General features: G+C 48.8%; 5 protein-coding genes across 5 annotated transcripts; 4 read left to right on the top strand and 1 right to left on the bottom strand.

Moving 5' to 3' along the window:
- Positions 1 to 609: 609 nt before the first annotated feature.
- On the bottom strand, positions 610 to 2,471 carry N7516_002586 (uncharacterized protein; the record flags this gene model as incomplete). Its single annotated transcript, XM_057215306.1, has 2 exons — positions 610 to 679; positions 739 to 2,471. The coding sequence occupies 2 exons, from the start codon at positions 2,469 to 2,471 to the stop codon at positions 610 to 612; spliced, it is 1,803 nt and encodes a 600-aa protein (XP_057077189.1).
- A 348-nt stretch (positions 2,472 to 2,819) lies between these two features.
- Positions 2,820 to 7,931, top strand: aarA (L-aminoadipate-semialdehyde dehydrogenase; the record flags this gene model as incomplete). The annotated part of the gene is made up of 4 exons (XM_057215305.1): positions 2,820 to 2,843; positions 3,504 to 3,947; positions 3,998 to 7,578; positions 7,634 to 7,931. 4 exons carry the CDS (start codon positions 2,820 to 2,822, stop codon positions 7,929 to 7,931), a joined length of 4,347 nt encoding a protein of 1,448 aa, XP_057077188.1.
- A 1,047-nt stretch (positions 7,932 to 8,978) lies between these two features.
- N7516_002584 (ATP-binding protein) lies at positions 8,979 to 10,996 on the top strand (the record flags this gene model as incomplete). Its single annotated transcript, XM_057215304.1, has 3 exons — positions 8,979 to 9,006; positions 9,064 to 10,589; positions 10,682 to 10,996. 3 exons carry the CDS (start codon positions 8,979 to 8,981, stop codon positions 10,994 to 10,996), a joined length of 1,869 nt encoding a protein of 622 aa, XP_057077187.1.
- Positions 10,997 to 11,905: 909 nt separating this feature from the next.
- Positions 11,906 to 14,652, top strand: N7516_002583 (uncharacterized protein; the record flags this gene model as incomplete). The annotated part of the gene is given in 4 exon segments (XM_057215303.1): positions 11,906 to 13,219; positions 13,239 to 13,666; positions 13,722 to 14,015; positions 14,073 to 14,652. The coding sequence occupies 4 exon segments, from the start codon at positions 11,906 to 11,908 to the stop codon at positions 14,650 to 14,652; spliced, it is 2,616 nt and encodes an 871-aa protein (XP_057077186.1).
- An 841-nt stretch (positions 14,653 to 15,493) lies between these two features.
- On the top strand, positions 15,494 to 17,495 carry N7516_002582 (uncharacterized protein; the record flags this gene model as incomplete). The annotated part of the gene is made up of 3 exons (XM_057215302.1): positions 15,494 to 15,583; positions 15,639 to 15,803; positions 15,867 to 17,495. 3 exons carry the CDS (start codon positions 15,494 to 15,496, stop codon positions 17,493 to 17,495), a joined length of 1,884 nt encoding a protein of 627 aa, XP_057077185.1.
- Between the last annotated feature and the right edge of the window lie 705 nt (positions 17,496 to 18,200).

Genomic DNA, 18,200 nt, shown 5'->3' with positions numbered 1-18,200 from the left:
TATCTAGGGATTTATACGTCATTTTTAAGTATTTCTAACTAATAAAATACCTTATTAGATAGTCACGTGACCTCTATCCGATCTTAGCTAATTAAAATTCCTCGCCGATCGATCCTAACCTCCTAGAAAGGAGACCTAGAAAGTGGCTATACGAGAGTAGTTAATTAGTACGCTTAGTAGATATAAGAGGTTAATTGAAGTAAGAAAAGTAAAAGGGTAGAAGCAGAGCGAGATTAGGGGCTTTTTTATAGTCGAATTGGTATATAAACCAGAAATATATATTTAATATATGGCACCTTGATTTAACGAATACCTGGATATAACGATAATTTTCCCGTGTCTGAATTATATCGTTATAACCAGGTTCTACTGTATCCGGTATCGTTATAACCAGGTTTTACTGTACCTAGGTAACTAGTTATGTTGTATGTTGTAGTTATGTATATATTAATATATAGTTACGTATATAATAATTCTTGAACATCTGCCTTGGTCGAATTTCTATATCTCAATTACGCCAATCCAAAAGAAAAAAGAAAAAGAAAAAGATATGTTACAATACGTATATGAAAGAAATTGGACCATATATGGTAACCCACAAATGCACGCTCACGGTCTCGAGCCTGCAAAGGCTTTCTCTTCCTCTTCCCACTTCTTGCGCTCAACAACACTTCGGGCCCTATATGGTAAGGAAATTAGCAAAAGAGTGAGTCTATGAGACATTAGATAGCAACTTACCGATAGGCCTTCACAAAACGCCAAACCTCCGTGTCTGCAAGGTTCCAAGCCTCAACAACATCCTTGATGTTGATACGGTTCGTTTCCTTATTCTTAATTACCTCGCGGGCCTTCTGGATGAGTTCATATTCTTTGCCGACACCTTGTTCACTTGGCGTGCGATCCTGCGCGCTCTTGGCGGAGTCTCTGTCGTTCTCAGTTGCGGGATCAATCTTACTTCCACGAGGGATCTTGAAACCAAACTGCCATTCAAACTCGTCCAAGAGTTCTGAGGGGAGACTCTGCCCTGCCTGAGCAGGGAGAGATTCCACTGTCATCCACAAAGAAGTCCCGATGGCATCTTCGCCTGCGACAACCTGCTTGAAGATCACTCCCCGGTATGAAGAACCCAATTCGGGTCCAAGGTGTTCCTTGGTCACCTCAGACAACCATGCGTCGCGCTCGGTCTCCCGGCGAACTTGCGGTGTGGTGATCTCCTCCGAGTTCTTCTGCAGGCTGATAAGAGTGTAGGGGTGAGGAAGGGTGCCGATGGTGAACAAGAAGGTGGTATTTTTATACGTCGAAGGCTGGCTGATACGCATGGGTTGCTTTGCAGACCCAGACCCACATGGACGACACTCGGGTTCGTTGGGTGGACAAGAGTCGGGAATGGGCGATTCGGGGCACTGAATAAGAGCCTTTGCCAGCCGAAGGGCAGGTTCCACCAGCGCGGTAGTGTGCTGAGGGAACGGTTTCAGCACAGCCAGTCCGGCGGGGAAGGAGCTATGGAAGTGATTGTGGAGGTGGGAGTTGATCAGTTGGACAAGAGCCAACTGACCACTCGCGGGGTTCTGGGTCATCTTTTCATGCACGGCAGAGTAGCGAGAGGTAATGGCTGCGGATTTATAAAACGCCAAAGCACTCGGCGGCTCAACCTTGAACGATTCCGGTGCAATGAGATCAATAAAGGACTGGGTTTTATCATCGAGCTTCAGAACTGCACTCTGAACGGCCACATCGATCTGCGACTTGTCCGCCGCGTAGAGGCCATTCTTGAGGTTTTCAAATCGGGTAATTGACTCTAGGACACTACCCCGACGAAGATATGAGAGCATGGGATCATCGTAACGCGCCATGGGGAAGCAGTGGAAGTCCGCGAGCAAGCCGGTGCCCATGTGCCCCCACGCAAGCCAAGCGAACACCTCGTTCTGTGTTTTGGGCGCAAGTTTCCACTTCTGAACAACTTCATAGTTGGGGTTTTTCATCGCATCGCCCGGAGTCAATACTACTGGCTTGAATCCTTGTGCAAACCATGCCCGGCGCCACGCGAGAAGCAATTCCGCATCGGCATTTTGCAAGTCCTTGAGATCCTTGCCATTGGCTTTGTTGGGATTATACTTCGCATCGTAGTATGTGTAGATCGGTCGACGTTCGCGGAGGGGAGGGAGGACAGATCGATTCTCATCCAAGGTAATGGCAGATGAGAATGGGTTCAACCATTCGAGGGTGCTGTACCATTTCGACTCGCCGTGTGTGCTGTTGGTCTGTTCCTCGGGCTGCTCGTGGGTGGGAGGGCGGAACGAAGGCAGGTGGAAGTTGCTTAATGATGGTAGTTTTGGCGTGGGCACGAACTTGGCCGGGCCTGTGGCTGATTGCTCGCCGGCATCAGAAACCGGAGAGGACGAGAAAATGAATAGCAAAAGCGCGACAAAAACGATTACAGACAGGAGAGCTGTACTCCTGTGAGGAATCATCTTTCCAACATTCAAACCAGAGGACCTGTATAGAGGCCCGTCAAAAGTTGAAAGAAAAAAACACGTGTGGCTTTAAACCGCGACGCTTCTCCTGAAACTCCGCCCTGAACAAGACCGAATTTGGCCAACGTAGTCTTGGCAAGATAATGACGATAGACTTGAAGGCAACTCAGTACACTCCCATCTGAATATATTGGGCTGAATTGACTTAACCCTGACTTTCAATGATGAACCAAATACAAAATCCAACCCTTGATAATAATCTTTCAGGCTAGGACGGGGGATGTTGATTCCTTACTTGCCTGAGATCGAAAAGCAATTGATGACTCAGCCAATTGGAAACCTTAAATGACCTCATCGGAAGAGTGGTCCGTGAACATACAACATACAGTAGAAGCTCTGGTCTATAAAGCAGGTATATATATGTTCAAGATATGCTAGTATGTCTCTTTAAAAGATCGCGATAATTGAAACTTTTATTGCCTATATACACATTGTGTTCATTTACAAGGAACTAGCAATGATTCATGAACACTCTAATATATATGTCGTCGTCGTATGTATGTACCTACCTTTAACCTAGACCAATGGAACTACGTTAAGGCTTTATAAGATGATATGTAATATCTTACCGGCCATAAGCTAGTTAACTATGTGGGACATATATACATGTATGTACCTTGAGCTAACTAGTTACCATCTAGTTATATGTCCTCTTCACCGATATCAGACCTCTGCGGTAGTTATAATCTCGACACCTGAGAAATGACTGGCTCAGACAAGAATAGCCCTTTAACCTACCAAATTATTCAGTGGATATGTCAGACAGAGGGAAATAACTAGACCTCATTGTACAATCTACTTTGTCCTCCCGAGTCCCTACGATGTACAACCTCGACTCGGTTCTGCCAATCTGTACCGCTCTGGGCTGGAGAAACCTCAACTCCGACGGCACCCCACCATGTACAAAGCGGTGAGCACTATGTGGGGAAAACAGCTAATCAGCGCCTCAATTCTCATTGGCAGAAATAGCGGCGAGATCGGACTTTTCCACTATGGGGGGGTAATTTTAATATTGAGTCATCGTATCTTTCATTCTCCAACTATTTTGAACATACTGCAATGATGGCTGTAGAAACGGCCTCTTTGCAGGACCGCCTGGAGATATGGGCACAAAGGTTGAACAGCCTGACTGTCTCTCCATTGACCCGCGATTATCCCGATACACAAAAGACCGACAGCAAGAGAGTCATTGAAGCTTTTGAGTCTCTTCAACTTCCTAAGGAGAAGCTTTCGGGCTCATCATCTGGCTTCACTGCTTTCCTGACTGCATACGTTATTCTGGTAGCGCGATTGACCGGTGATGAGGACATCGCTGTGGGCACAAATTCCAACGAAGATGGTCGTGCATTCGTCATCCGGGTGCCCATTGATACCTCGGAGTCTTTTGCCCAGCTCCATGCCAAAGTAGAAAAGGTATGTATGTACGTTTCTTGCTATAGGGTCTACTGCTAAAAGCCCCGCAGGCATATAAGGAGGGCTCTTCCCAAATCGTGCCCTTGGGCAGCCTTCGCTCGTATATCCAGGAGAAGTCTAAATCCGAACGCACACCGGTCCTCTTCCGATTCGCCGCATATGATGCCCCCGCTGCATCGCAAGATTATCCTGCAAACACCTTCGATACTACTGATTTGGTGGTGAATGTTGCCCCGGGTTCAACCGAGGTCGAATTGGGCGCATACTACAATCAGCGTCTCTTCTCGAGTGCTCGTATTGCTTTCGTTTTGAAGCAACTAGCCAGTATTGCTAGTAATGCTGCTGCCAATCCAGATGAGGCTATCGGCCGTATCGACTTCATGACCGAAGATCAGCGCGCACTCTTGCCCGACCCAACAGCCAATTTGAACTGGTCTAACTTCCGTGGTGCCATCCACGATATTTTCACTGCCAACGCTGAAAGCCACCCAGACAAATTGTGTGTGGTTGAAACTCAGTCGAACAGCTCCCCTCACCGCGAGTTTACATATCGTCAAATCAACGAGGCCTCCAACATCCTCGGTCATCATCTCGTACGGTCTGGCATTCAGCGAGGAGAGGTTGTCATGGTTTATGCCTACCGTGGTGTGGACTTGGTGGTTGCTGTCATGGGAATCTTGAAGGCCGGTGCGACGTTCTCGGTTATCGACCCCGCCTATCCCCCGGAACGTCAGAACATCTACCTTGATGTTGCCCGTCCCCGCGCTTTGGTGAACATTGCCAAGGCTACAAGGGATGCAGGTGAACTTGCTGACATTGTGCGTACTTTCATCGACGAGAATCTTGAGCTCCGCACTGAAATTCCTGCGCTTGCCCTACTCGATGATGGAACTCTTGCCGGTGGATCCGTCAACGGTCAGGATGTCTTCGCCAATGAGGTTTCATTGAAGTCCAAGTCTACTGGTGTCATCGTTGGTCCTGACTCTATTCCTACCCTTTCTTTCACATCTGGCTCAGAAGGCCGGCCGAAGGGCGTTCGTGGCCGACATTTCTCCCTGGCCTATTATTTCCCTTGGATGTCTGAAACTTTCAAGCTCACCCCAGATGAGAAGTTTACTATGCTGAGTGGCATCGCTCACGATCCTATTCAGAGAGATATTTTCACTCCATTGTTCTTGGGTGCTCAACTCTTGGTGCCCGCTCGGGAGGACATCCAAAACGAGAAGCTTGCTGAATGGATGCAGAAGTACGGTGCCACCATCACTCACCTTACGCCTGCTATGGGTCAAATTCTTGTCGGTGGTGCCTCTGCTCAATTCCCTGCTCTTCATCACGCATTCTTTGTGGGTGATATTCTGATTAAGCGAGATTGCCGCTCGCTCCAGGGACTTGCGCCTAATGTCAGCATTGTGAACATGTACGGAACAACTGAAACCCAGCGTGCTGTCAGCTACTTTGAAATTCCTAGCTACTCCAGCAATGAGGGCTACTTGAACAACATGAAGGATGTGATCATGGCTGGTCGCGGAATGTTGGATGTGCAAATGCTGGTTGTCAATCGCTATGACCCCACCCGCCTCTGTGCTGTTGGAGAGGTCGGCGAGATCTACGTCCGTGCGGCAGGTCTTGCAGAGGGCTACCTTGGTTCCCCGGAACTGAGTACGAAGAAGTTCCTTACCAACTGGTTTGTTAAGCCTGAAGTCTGGGCGGAAAAGGATCGAGCCGAATCCAAGAACGAGCCCTGGCGCGAATTCTACGTTGGTCCTCGTGATCGCCTTTATCGCAGTGGCGATCTAGGCCGTTACACACCGTCTGGAGATGTTGAATGCTCTGGCCGCGCCGACGACCAAGTGAAGATCCGTGGTTTCCGTATTGAGCTTGGAGAGATCGACACCCATCTTTCTCAACACCCTCTAGTCCGTGAGAACGTGACCTTGGTGCGAAGAGATAAGGACGAGGAACCTACGTTGGTCAGCTACTTTGTGCCCGATATGAACAAGTGGGCCTCATGGTTGGAGAGCAAGGGTCTTAACGATAATGACTCCGAATCTGAGGGTATGGTTGGTCTGTTGCGACGCTTCCGTCCTCTCCGTGATGATGCTCGTGAGCACCTTCGGAGTAAGCTTCCTACATACGCAGTGCCGACTGTTATCATTCCCCTCAAGCGCATGCCTCTCAACCCGAACGGCAAGGTCGACAAGCCCGCACTTCCATTCCCAGACACTGCAGAACTGAGCGCCGCTGCACCCCGCCGCCGCTCGTCCGCAGCGCAGGCCCTTTCTGAAACCGAGCAGACACTGGCTCAAGTCTGGGCCAAGCTCATTCCTAATGTGACATCTCGCATGATTGGACCGGATGACTCCTTCTTTGATCTCGGTGGCCACAGTATCCTCGCACAGCAAATGTTCTTCGAGCTTCGTCGCAAGTGGCGTGTTATTGACATCAGCATGAACGCTATCTTCCGCAGCCCGACCCTCAAGGGCTTTGCTAGCGAGATTGACCGTCTGCTCGCAATGGAATCATTTGCAACTAGCGATGACAAGACTCTAGCTGTGCAGGCTGCTAATGAGCCGGATGACGAATACTCGAAGGATGCCGTCAAGCTTGTGGATGAACTGCCCAAGACATTCCCTCAGCGTACCGAGGCTATGCTCACTAGCGAACCCACAGTGTTCCTTACTGGAGCCACTGGTTTCCTAGGCGCGCATATCCTCCGAGACCTACTTACCCGTAAGTCTCCTTCCACCAAGGTGGTAGCTTTGGTTCGGGCAAAGTCCGAGGAGCAGGCACTTGAGCGACTCCGCTCCACTTGCCGCGCATATGGTTTCTGGGACGAAGCATGGACCCACAAACTGCAAGCCCTCTGTGGTGATCTTGGAAAGCCGCAGTTTGGCCTTTCGCAGACAACGTGGGATGACCTCACCAACCGTGTCGATGCCGTGGTTCACAACGGAGCTCTTGTCCACTGGGTCTACCCCTATGCCACACTGAGACCGGCTAATGTTCTGGGTACCATCGATGCCCTCAAGCTGTGCGCCAGCGGAAAGGCCAAGCAGTTTGCTTTCGTCAGTTCGACCAGTGCTTTGGATAAGGATCACTTCGTGCAAGAATCCGAACGTATTATCGCCGCTGGGGGAAATGGTATCAGTGAAGATGATGATATGGAGGGCAGCAGAGTCGGCCTTGGAACCGGTTACGGTCAAAGTAAATGGGCTGGAGAATACCTTGTCAAAGAGGCCGGCCGCAGAGGCCTTAGGGGAACCATTATTCGCTCCGGATATGTTCTTGGTGATTCGGTTACTGGAACTACTAACACTGATGATTTCCTCATCCGTATGCTCAAGGGCTGCATTCAGATTGGTCTTCGCCCAAATATCTTCAACACCGTGAACATGGTCCCTGTCGATCATGTGGCTCGTATTGTCATTGCCACTGCTTTCCACCCACCTTCCACGGGCGTTAACGTCGCCCATGTTACTGGACACCCTCGTTTGCGCTTTAACCAGTTCCTTGGTGCGCTAGAGCTCTACGGATACAATGTCCCTCAGGTTGACTACGTGCCTTGGTCCACTTCCCTGGAGCAATATGTCAATGACGGCGAACACAATGACAAGGAGTCTCAGCATGCTCTGTAAGTTTCGCCCTTTTTTTCGGTCCATTGACGGATTCACACTAACCTTTTTTAGTATGCCCCTGTATCACTTTGTTACATCAGACCTTCCCTCCAACACCAAGGCTCCGGAATTGGATGATGTGAACGCAGCGACGGCTCTGCGTGCCGATGCTATCTGGTCGGGCGTTGACGCCTCAGCCGGCGCTGGCGTGACTGAGGAATTGGTCGGCTTGTATGCCTCGTATTTGGTACAAACCGGTTTCCTCCCCGCACCAACTGTCGCGGGGGGCCGCCCGCTGCCCGCTGCTCAGATCAGTGAGGAACAGAAGAAGACCTTGTTGAGTGTCGGCGGTCGTGGTGGTGCATCTTGAAATTTATAAAAAAGATCTTATATACTTATTCTGATTTTCTGATGTTCAAAAAGCATTTACATTTCCAACCTCCCTGCAAATATATATATTAAATTGAGCCATTAACAATGTGGCTATTAGTATATTCGACCCCGACGCTCTATCGAAAGAGCCGGACTTGCCGATCTGCCCGTTCTGTGGTACGCTGTTTTCCCTCTCCACTCGTTATTTACTCCTGTCGCTGGGGGATTTATACAGCTTAATAAAGATCCTCTTCCTTGCTCTCTCCCATATCTCTCTCCGCAATTAGTATTCCGTCATGCCTGAAAGTAAGTAAGTGTCTGAGCCGTGTTTATGCGCGTTCTTGGCAATTCAACTTCCCCATAGATGTTTCCCACTTTCTTCCTTGTCTCTCATCCGTCCGGAGTTGGGTCATTGTGAATGTAATATAGGTGATACATAGAAATTCTTTGGATAGCGACAGGTATGAAACATCCTGGGTCTTTATATCGTAGGGCTCTATACGAAGCATATATAAAGCATAGATGTACGAAGTATGTGCTTTGGTCATCTTCACACACCGTGGACTTTCCCTGTAAGGATTAGGTATCTTTTGTATAGCAACTGCATATAGAAAGTACATAAACACAATATACACAACATACGGCATTCTTGTACATTCACATCAATCTAGGCTTGCTTCCAAGGTTGTCCAACACTTTAATCTTTCTAGTTCTCTTTATATTCTAGACCTGTGCATAGTGATTGAAGAAATTGTATGGATTGGTAAGTCTATGACTTCTTCGCCATTTAACTGCCCATTTAACTACCGTTCATCCATGGATGGAGTTGACAACTACTGATAGAAGGTGTAATAGTAGCATAAGACATCTCTCAATGGATATGTGTAGGATAAATATATAAGGGTAATCCCTCCTTCCAATCTTGGTTCCTTCCCTGACTACTTAACTTTCCCTCTACCCTCCCCCTCTCCCTCTTCCTCCCTCCCTCTCTCCCCCATATTTCAAATCTTCTTTTCCCCTTTCCAATTCTCTAGTGATATTTATCATGGTGATCGAAATCTCAGATGGAGCTGGTAGGTTTATGGTCTTTCTGACATTTGACTACCATTCAACCAAGCTAATGACCAAAGCCATCGATGGTAGTACTACCCAACCCGAGGCCATGGATATCCAGTATGAGCCTGTAGGCACCCTCTGTGATTTCCGCACCCTCTACCAGACAAATCCTGATGGATATGGTAAAAAGTCATGGAGCAAAAATGTACCCATCGACTTGCCTGATCCCGTCGAGGATGCCGAGTCAGCCCAATACGCACTTATAGTGAGAAAAAAGAAGTGCTATGATGGGCGCAGGAGCTTGTCTATCCACTCCATTATAGTGCAAAGCGAGCGTCTCAAGGAGTTCTTGAAAAAAGCACTGGACAACTATCCTGGAGTCACGACGACCTTGCAACGCCTCGAGATTGCATCGCCTTTCCGGCCTCTTGTTCATCGATGGCAAGCAATTACCAAACTACGAGATGAGGAGCAGGATCCAACGACCAAGGCCCATGTGGATATGTTCTACCGTATCATGGACGAGGAGCTCAGGGATGTGATTGACCGCAAGAACGACCTGGTTGCCAAAGGGGTCATCACCCACGACTTGGTTTGGACGATCATGGAACCTCAAGATGTGGTTATTTCTTCACCTGATGGAACTCTACGCGCGTATTTGCTCACACAAGTATCCTCGGAAGATGAAGCATCGGTACATGATTATCTCGAGATGGAATACGTTGGATTCAACGGAAGCAAGTTCGGATACAAATACACAGGTTTCATGATTCCCAAGTTTGTGGGCACAGTGCCAATTACCTCTTTGCCATACTTCCCACTCAGATACCACCCAGAAAAGGATGCCATTCAAGAGTTGTTGATTGCACGGGGCAAGAAGTGGGAAGGATACAAGGGGTACCATTTCAAAGCCTATGAAGAGGGTTCGACCTGCACGAACTCCAAAAGTCGGGATGGAAATTTGAGTGACACCAACCATCATGTCAAGAGTCGCGTCATCATCGACATCGATGCATACAAGGATTTTGGGCGCAGTCACTTGGTCGGCGTTGACAGTGAAATCGATGGAGAATTAGATAATTTGCAGCGCCTAATTGCAACCCCAACGCTCTATGGATATTCTCTGAGTGACAAAGAATGGTCTACGTTCCTCGTGGATCAGTTGAAAGACATTGAGTGGGATGAGAAGGCCTTTGAGTCACTAGTCCTACCACGGGAGCAGCAGGGGCTGAAGGAAGTGGTCTTGGCCGTTGCAAAAGCTCAATCCAAGAAAGTCGATGAATTTGACGATGTCGTTCGGGGAAAAGGCCAAGGGTTCATTATACAGCTCAGCGGTCCTCCGGGGGTCGGAAAGACCCTGACTGCGGAAAGCGTTGCTGAGGTCATGAGGGTTCCTCTTTATGTCATGAGTGCGGGTGATCTTGGAGTTAACGCCAAAGGTTTCGAAACAAAACTGAAAGACATCCTGAGGTTGATTCCCAAGTGGGGTGCTGTTCTATTGCTTGATGAGGCTGATGTCTTCATGGAAGCCCGTGATTCAACCAATCTCGATCGCAATGAACTTGTCTCAATCTTCTTGAGAATGCTTGAATACTTCGAGGTAAGCTCTAATGCCCATGGTCATCAAAGCCAGGGGATGTGGGGGGAAATACGTAAAATGTCATGTTACTGATCTTCTATCTGTTTCTTCAGGGTATTCTCTTCTTGACCACCAACCGTACACAGAATATCGACCCTGCCTTTGAGTCTCGGATCCACCTTTCCCTTGCCTACAAGGGCCTCGATGCGGAATCCAGGCGCCAGGTTTGGACACAGTTCCTAAGCCGCTCATCGAACATTGATGCCTTCACGGATGAGCAGCTTGACCAGGTGGCCGAGTCCCAATTGAACGGTCGCCAGATCAAGAATGTGGTCAAGACGGCCCGTCTCCTGGCTTGGTCTAAAGGGCGTGAGCTTCGATACGAAGATCTGAAGGCGGTGCTTGCTCTGAGAGATTTGCAAAAGTGATGCCTTGGTGAGAGCATGGGGCTTACTACGTATTCGTATTGATAATTAGCTAGCAACACCCCCACTGACTGGGTATCCGATTCTAAAACAGAAGTCCAATTTTATGTTATTAATATATTGCTAGTAATTTCCTTCCAATATATGTCGATAAAGTGCCAAGATGTGTGTTTTATGCGTTGTATGGCGCTGCACTTGGCGCCGTTTGCCGTCAACGGGGTCCGAGTACGGCAAGGCTGAGCAGGCAACACCCAAAAACACATCAGCCAAGACTTTCATTTCTTCCATCGAGTCATGTTGATTAATATATCCTTGGCTCCCACACTAACAATGCCTCCAGTGTTCCATCCAATACTTCCGGCAGGCCCCGGACCCGTTCCCCCCTGAACCACAACTGTCTATAGGGCTACGGGGTTCTTCGTTTTCGTTCTCGGATACGCAGAACCCCGGCCCACTCCGTCCCATACGACATGGATTATGTTGAAGTTTGGATATGTTAGGACCTCTTAAGGCTGAACAAATGATATATTCCCCGGAACGCCGATCATCGAAAAAGAAATGTACAACATACACTACGGAGTACAACACTGAAACATCAAAACACCCATCATCTCCAAAGACTGGGCAAAGACCCCCCCCTTAACTCAGGTCCACCGTGTGTTGGCTAGTGCACCCGCACGATCCGACGATTTCACAATTATAATTCAATCCAGGTGGCGCCCCCATGGCACAACTCCGATAGTATGCTGTTGTGGAGCACGCGAGCAGTCAATTTCTTCTCCTTCTTTTTCTCGTATTTTCGCTTTTTTTTCCCCCTTCTCCCCCTATATTGTGCAGTATATGCGGATTGGAAAACAGTCAGTCCGTGTCGAAAGATTTCCTCATGTTGGCCGCTTTTCGCGTAAGGCCATTATGATTGTCACTCGTTTTCATCAGCCGCAACGCTTGATTTTGTCTATTTTGGTGCTTTCAGGTATCTGCTCCAAGTTGCTTCACATATACCAACATCGATCTCTTCCCTTATACCTTTTGGCCCTTTATTTCCCAACATTCTTTATTCAGGAAGTTCTTCTATTCGTTACAGTATGGATTCTCTTATATACAACTACCGGTCGGTGGTCAGTAGCTGCTGTTATCGGCTCAGCGATTGTCGCGTTGGTTCACCTTTTTCCCTTAATGCGCCGGCCAACGATATTGACTTTTACCCTCAGATTCACGGATTTATTAGCAACGTCCTCGCAAATTAGTTTCTATTCTCAAACCGGCAGTGAAATTCGATGGGATGCAGCCAGGTCCGTGGGCGCCAGCCGGCAGGGAATGAACTTGATATTGAGTGGTCTGGTGCCTATGGCTGCCGCTACAACAGTGATCGCAGTGGCTTCCTGGTTTATGGCTCAAGAGATCTGGAATCTCATCACCCGCTGGCTATGTGCCCTCGCCAATCTCGGAGACGCCAAGACTTCCGCTATGTTACTGGGGCCCTCGGATCTGAGAAATTTAGTGTCGCATAAACCTCGGCTTTGGACACTTGTGGGCACTGGAATAACCATCGGACTCTGGCTGATCCGGCCGTCAATCCCATACAATCATATGACGGGGGCTCTCCCCTTCACCATGCTCGGCGAACACTCTCGGGCTCGTCGGATGACCATCGAAACATTCCCGCTGCCTGAACTACTAGCAGAGGAATATCGGGAACCTGCAAATGGGCACTATAAGGGGTGGGCGCCGACATTGGATGACTCGGGTAACACTGCCTATGGAAATAATAAGCCAGCCTGGGCGCGAGGCCCTCTTCCTGCTGCGTTTGAGAGATGGATTGTGAATCCAGATCCAAATTCAAACACGGACGGAATTAGCTTGGAAATTAGCTTGGAGGCGCCTAACTCGACCCTTCAAAGTGTGTCCAAGAGAGGCGAAGACGAATTCGATTCTAAAAACCAGAACAAAACAGCCGAGCCGCGACACTATTTCTATAATCCCGTTCAAGATCCCATGAGGATAAGTAATCTTGACCTGGAACCACTTGGTCCTCTGCAGGAGGCTCTGAAGGACCATGCCATCCCGATCAACCACATCGTCTTTGTGTTCTTGGAAAGTGGTAGAAAGGACCTCTTCCCCCTCAAAAACGATTCTCGCTTGTACAACCAAATCCGTGAATCATACGAATTATACGATGAGGGAGACGAAGCCGATCTACGCGACAAACTGTCTCAGATAACCCCCGTGGCAGAAATGCTCACAGGGGGAGGATTCTGGCTTCGGCTCCTCGGTTAAGTCGACGAATGCCGGACTAGGTGGTCTCAGCTTCGACGGGATATTGTCGGGAAGCACTCTCTCTGCAAAATCGCGTCTTGTCAACTACTGCGGCCTTGGACCGCTTCCGGTGGACTTTATGCATGAAAATGATATCATTCCATACCAGCCGTGTTTGATGCATATAATGGACCTATTCAACCAGCGCAAGGATTCTTCTGGCTCTGGGAATTCTACCAACAGTCACCTGGAACGGGAGTGGCAAACCATCTATGCGCAATCTGTCACTGGGGAGTTTCAAGCACAGACTCGGCTTATGGATTTGCTCGGTTTCAAGCAGACATTGTACTCGGAAGATATTGACGTGGAGGACGCGAAATATTTCCATGAGGAAATGGAAAAGATCAACTATTTCGGGTATGTTATTGAGCGGAATGCCCTGTTCCTGTGTGTAAATACTGACTTCACAAAGTTATGCTGAAACTGAGGCCCGCCCCTACATCAAAGACTTGATCGACGAAACGCTTCGTCAGAACAAGAGACTCTTCCTTTCACATTTCACCAGCACCACTCACCACCCTTGGGGTACACCTGAAGGCTGGAACCGAGATAAATATTTCGGCGATCTCCACAAATCACAACACGAACTCATGGACGAGTTCCTCAATGCAAATCACTTCGTCGACACCTGGCTCGGTGACCTAATGGGCATGCTCGGGGAAGCCGGCATTGCTAATGAGACTTTGACAGTCTTCGTGGGAGACCAGTACGTACATTTCCCACAAGTAACCAACGAACCCATCATCTAACCAAAACGAAACAGCGGTCAAGCATTTGGAGAAGACTGCCCCGTCACAGGAACCTATCACAACCCACACATCAGCAACTTCCGCGTACCCCTAGTATTCCACCACCCGTTATTACCACGCATGCACCTTAATGTCAACGGCAGCGCCGTATCCATCCTGCCGACAATCCTCGATCTCCTCGTGAACACCAACTCCCTCAACGCAGACGACACAGAAATTGCCCTGGATCTAATGAACGAGTACGAGGGCCAGTCCCTCATCCGGCCATACCGCACCTCGCACAACGGCCGCGAAGCCTGGAACATGGGCGTTATTAATGCCGGTGGCTCGATGCTGAGTGTCGGCTCCGCAGCTGTGCCCTGGCGTCTCAACCTACCATTGAACAATGACTTCGAGTACCGGTTCACGGACTTGAGTAAGGACCCGTATGAGCTTGAGCCTGTCAGCGGCTGGACTATGAGCTCGCTTGCTGCGGAGGTCCATTCCAAACATGGACCTGAGGCTTTTGATTGGGCCCAGAAGGCTGAGAAGGTTGGTCTTTGGTGGGTTGCGGAGAGGAAGAAGCTTTGGAATTATAGTGATCCTGATGAGTGAGGGGTTGTTTACGATAGTTGACAGCTCGTGTTTTGTTTTTCTCTTTTTGGTCCTTGGAGCGATTTGCATAGCATGCATTCTGGTGTACATATTTTTCTGGGCGCTGGCTACCCAGGGTTGCTTTGGTTACCTTCCGGCTCTGTATAATATTCGGGTTAGGTAGACCTGCTGTATATAAAAAGTATATTATTTGTGCCGTTTTTCTACTCATACCCATTTTCTAGGGCAGTTAAGAGCGTGGAATAGTCGACAAACCAAAACAGTCGTTATTGTACTGCTTCATCCATTAATATACTACATACCTAGTGTGTAGCATCTATAGACATCAGTCTGGCAGTACCCAAGGCGGTAAGCTCTGGAAATGAAGATCTTCCCGCTGTGACAATGCCAAGTATGCAGCCCTGGAGACAGTCACACCAAAGATTCAGGGAATTATGCTTATTTGGCTAAAACTGGAGAGTGCTCAACAATGGAGGTTTACGGTGTAAGGCTAACAACTTCATACTTCATTCCCAATGTTGTTGCAGCATAGACGGGTAATATTACCGACAGCCGAGAAGTGCTGAGTGCTGACGAGGCCTCATGGCCTTTGCGGTCCACTTGAAGATCTTCATGGAACCGGACGGGGAGAAAGCACCACATTTTCTACGTTTCACCCCCTTCGCTACATCAGAGATCCAATTACAACCATCTTTGCTTGGCCCTTCCGCCCCTACCATTAGCCCACAGGACTTGGCGTCCCCTTCGATCCGCACATATCTTACCTTGTCTAGACCCCCGGCGATGGTCCCCTTTCTTTTTCCTTCTTCAATGACTTCCCTATACCACGCTCTTTTGAACAATGCTGTTTTTGAGCGTTTCATTGCTGTTATGGCTGTGCCAGACGACACTGGCGCAATATTCCAGCGATGATCTCATGTCATTCGTTACGGTCCGTGTCCCATATCTTACAAATTGTTTAATCCCGCTAACAGCGTGTTCTCCAGCTCCCGGATATTCGGGCAGTGAAATTCAACGTCCAGTACGAGAACCGCGATCGCGTTAGCCCCGGCTACTGGTTCGTCGCTCCCTACCTACACATTGGCCCCGATCCACCGTCCACCTTGTACGAGCAGTATCAGATCGGCCCCCATATCTACGATGGTGAAGGAGTGCGTTTACACCAATACCCCGCGATACAGACCCCGACCGCTGACCATATTTCGGTATAATAGCGCCTCATCTGGACTGGCTCACAGCAGTTCGACAACCGGAACGTCTTCGATTTCAAAGTCGTCAACAGTCTGGGCCCTGACCCACACCTTTCGATGGTCTTGCAAAACTCGTGGGATTCGAAAATCGACTCCGGATATGGGCTGGTCTTGACCAATGATTATCAAATCCAACGAAAGCTTCCTTTGCGGAAGGATCTCGGCTCCTTTGACATCCACGAGTTCAACATTCTGGACGACGGTAAGACTGCGCTGGCCACAGTCTACCTTTCTCATGAGATTACCCTAGAGCAATTTGGTCGCCCGAAAGAGACTACTTGGCTCCAGTCCGGCGGGTATGCCGAGATCGATCTGAACACCGCCGAGGTTATCCAGTGGTGGGACTCTTTCAATCACATTCCTTTACCCGAGACTGTCCACTACACCCCATATTCTCCAGTAGAGGCACACCCTGGCTGGGATTATGTGCATATCAACTCAGTTGACAAGAACGAAATCGGGGATTTCTTGATCTCGTGTCGATTTACGAACACTATCTACCTCATCTCCTGCATGGATGGAAACATCATGTGGCGATTGGGTGGGCATTATACTGATTTCGAGCAAGATTTCACCTTTTCAAAGCAGCACGACGCGAAATTCATCGAGTCAAATGGGACGCACCATATTATCTCATTTTTGAACAACGCCTCGGACGAGGAATTTAACGAGGAAAATATATCATCATCCCTGTTCGTCGAGTTGGATACCAGCGTGAAGCCCATGACCGCCAAAGCCATCCGGCGCTACAACCGCCCTGATCGCCAACTCTCGAGACTCCGCGGCAATACCCAGGTGCTTCCGAATGACAATGTGTTCACCTGCTGGAGCAAAGAGGGATATATTTCCGAACATGCCGCCGATGGAGAACTATTGATGACCGCCAACTTCACCTCCTCACGCTATTCATCCTACCGCGGGTACAAATTCGAATTTACTGGTCGCCCCACGGCCCCACCAGACATGGTAGCGTCTGTCTACGGCACCGACGAAACCAATATGGTGACCACGTTCTGGGTCAGCTGGAACGGCGCGACGGATGTCGCAGAGTGGCGTTTCTATGCACAAGCCTCCGAATTCCACGGCCCCGTCTTTATCGGCAATACTTCCCGATCCGATTTCGAAACCATGTACATCGCCCGTGGATATCTGGACTGGGTCTCTGCCGAAGCAGTGGATGTCAATGGCATTGTCCTAGGCAGATCCGAAATGCACCGAAGCAAAACCCCCGACTGGAAGTTTGTCGGATATAGAGGGAAGTCAACCACACCCATTCCGGTTGACCCGTCAATCATGTACCAAGCAAGCGATAGCGCGGCAGAAGACAATGCGGCCAACGAGTCTAACCGCACCTCATCGGATGCAGTCGATACCCAAACACAGAAGACTACCCAAATCCTCAACCATACCTACGATGCTATCCGCAGCATTGGCGGTATCTTCTCCTTTGTTTTGCTTCTTTGTGTGTTCGTTGGCGTTATGGCCTGCTACATGGTCATCCGTGGCTGGCGCGTCCGGGTCTACCAGCGTCTTGCTACGGAAGACGGGCTACCAGGCGAGCGGGCGCATCTTGCATCGCCGCATGAGGATTAAGTTGTTTTTGACTCTGGTCAAAAGCATCAAGCGCTATTCGCATTATTTGTGGGAGTTTTTGTATATTGTTTTTTTGGGTCTTTGGTCCAATGTGTATATAGTGCAGGTCCCTAGTTTCATCGACTACATACCCGGCCAAATCAGGGCGTTGTTGGCTTTCGCGATATACCGCGGTTTTATTCAGACTAGACCTCAACTGTGATTCTATTTTGATATGTGAAAAGACTTTGTTTTGGGTTATGACGGGTCGCAAAGGAGTTGAAAGGGATCGCAACAGCCTTGGAAGCTGCAGCCCATTAGGTAGGCCCATCTACTCCACTTACAAGTGGCGTTTTATAGTGAGCTTATAGGCTTATGAGCTTATAAGGTCGTCATGATCTTAGATCGGCTTCGCAATGACAGCCAAATCACAAGGTAATACCTCGATCATACCCAACCGCCGGCGACCTCCGAACATGAGTGCTGTTCCGATTCGCCAAGTCTTATATGGTCAGGTGGACTACTATCACACGCTAGTATCGCCTATTATTCAAACCTTCTTCCCTTGGCTATAGATTTAGTCCTGATATCTCGTTGCTTATACTTTTTCATATATCTTTCGTTGGCCCTTTTACTTTGGCATGACAGTATGATATTCTTGAACATTCTAGAAGATCGGGGAGTGGACCCCACTGTTTACGATGAGATCTGGGCCTTCAAAGCATC

The sequence above is a fragment of the Penicillium verrucosum genome (assembly GCF_028828655.1).
Source record: "Penicillium verrucosum strain IBT 35672 chromosome Unknown utg000001l_segment0_segment0, whole genome shotgun sequence".
NCBI lineage: Eukaryota > Fungi > Ascomycota > Eurotiomycetes > Eurotiales > Aspergillaceae > Penicillium > Penicillium verrucosum.
Note: the sequence above shows the minus strand (reverse complement) of the source record. Positions and strands in the feature narration are given on the sequence as shown.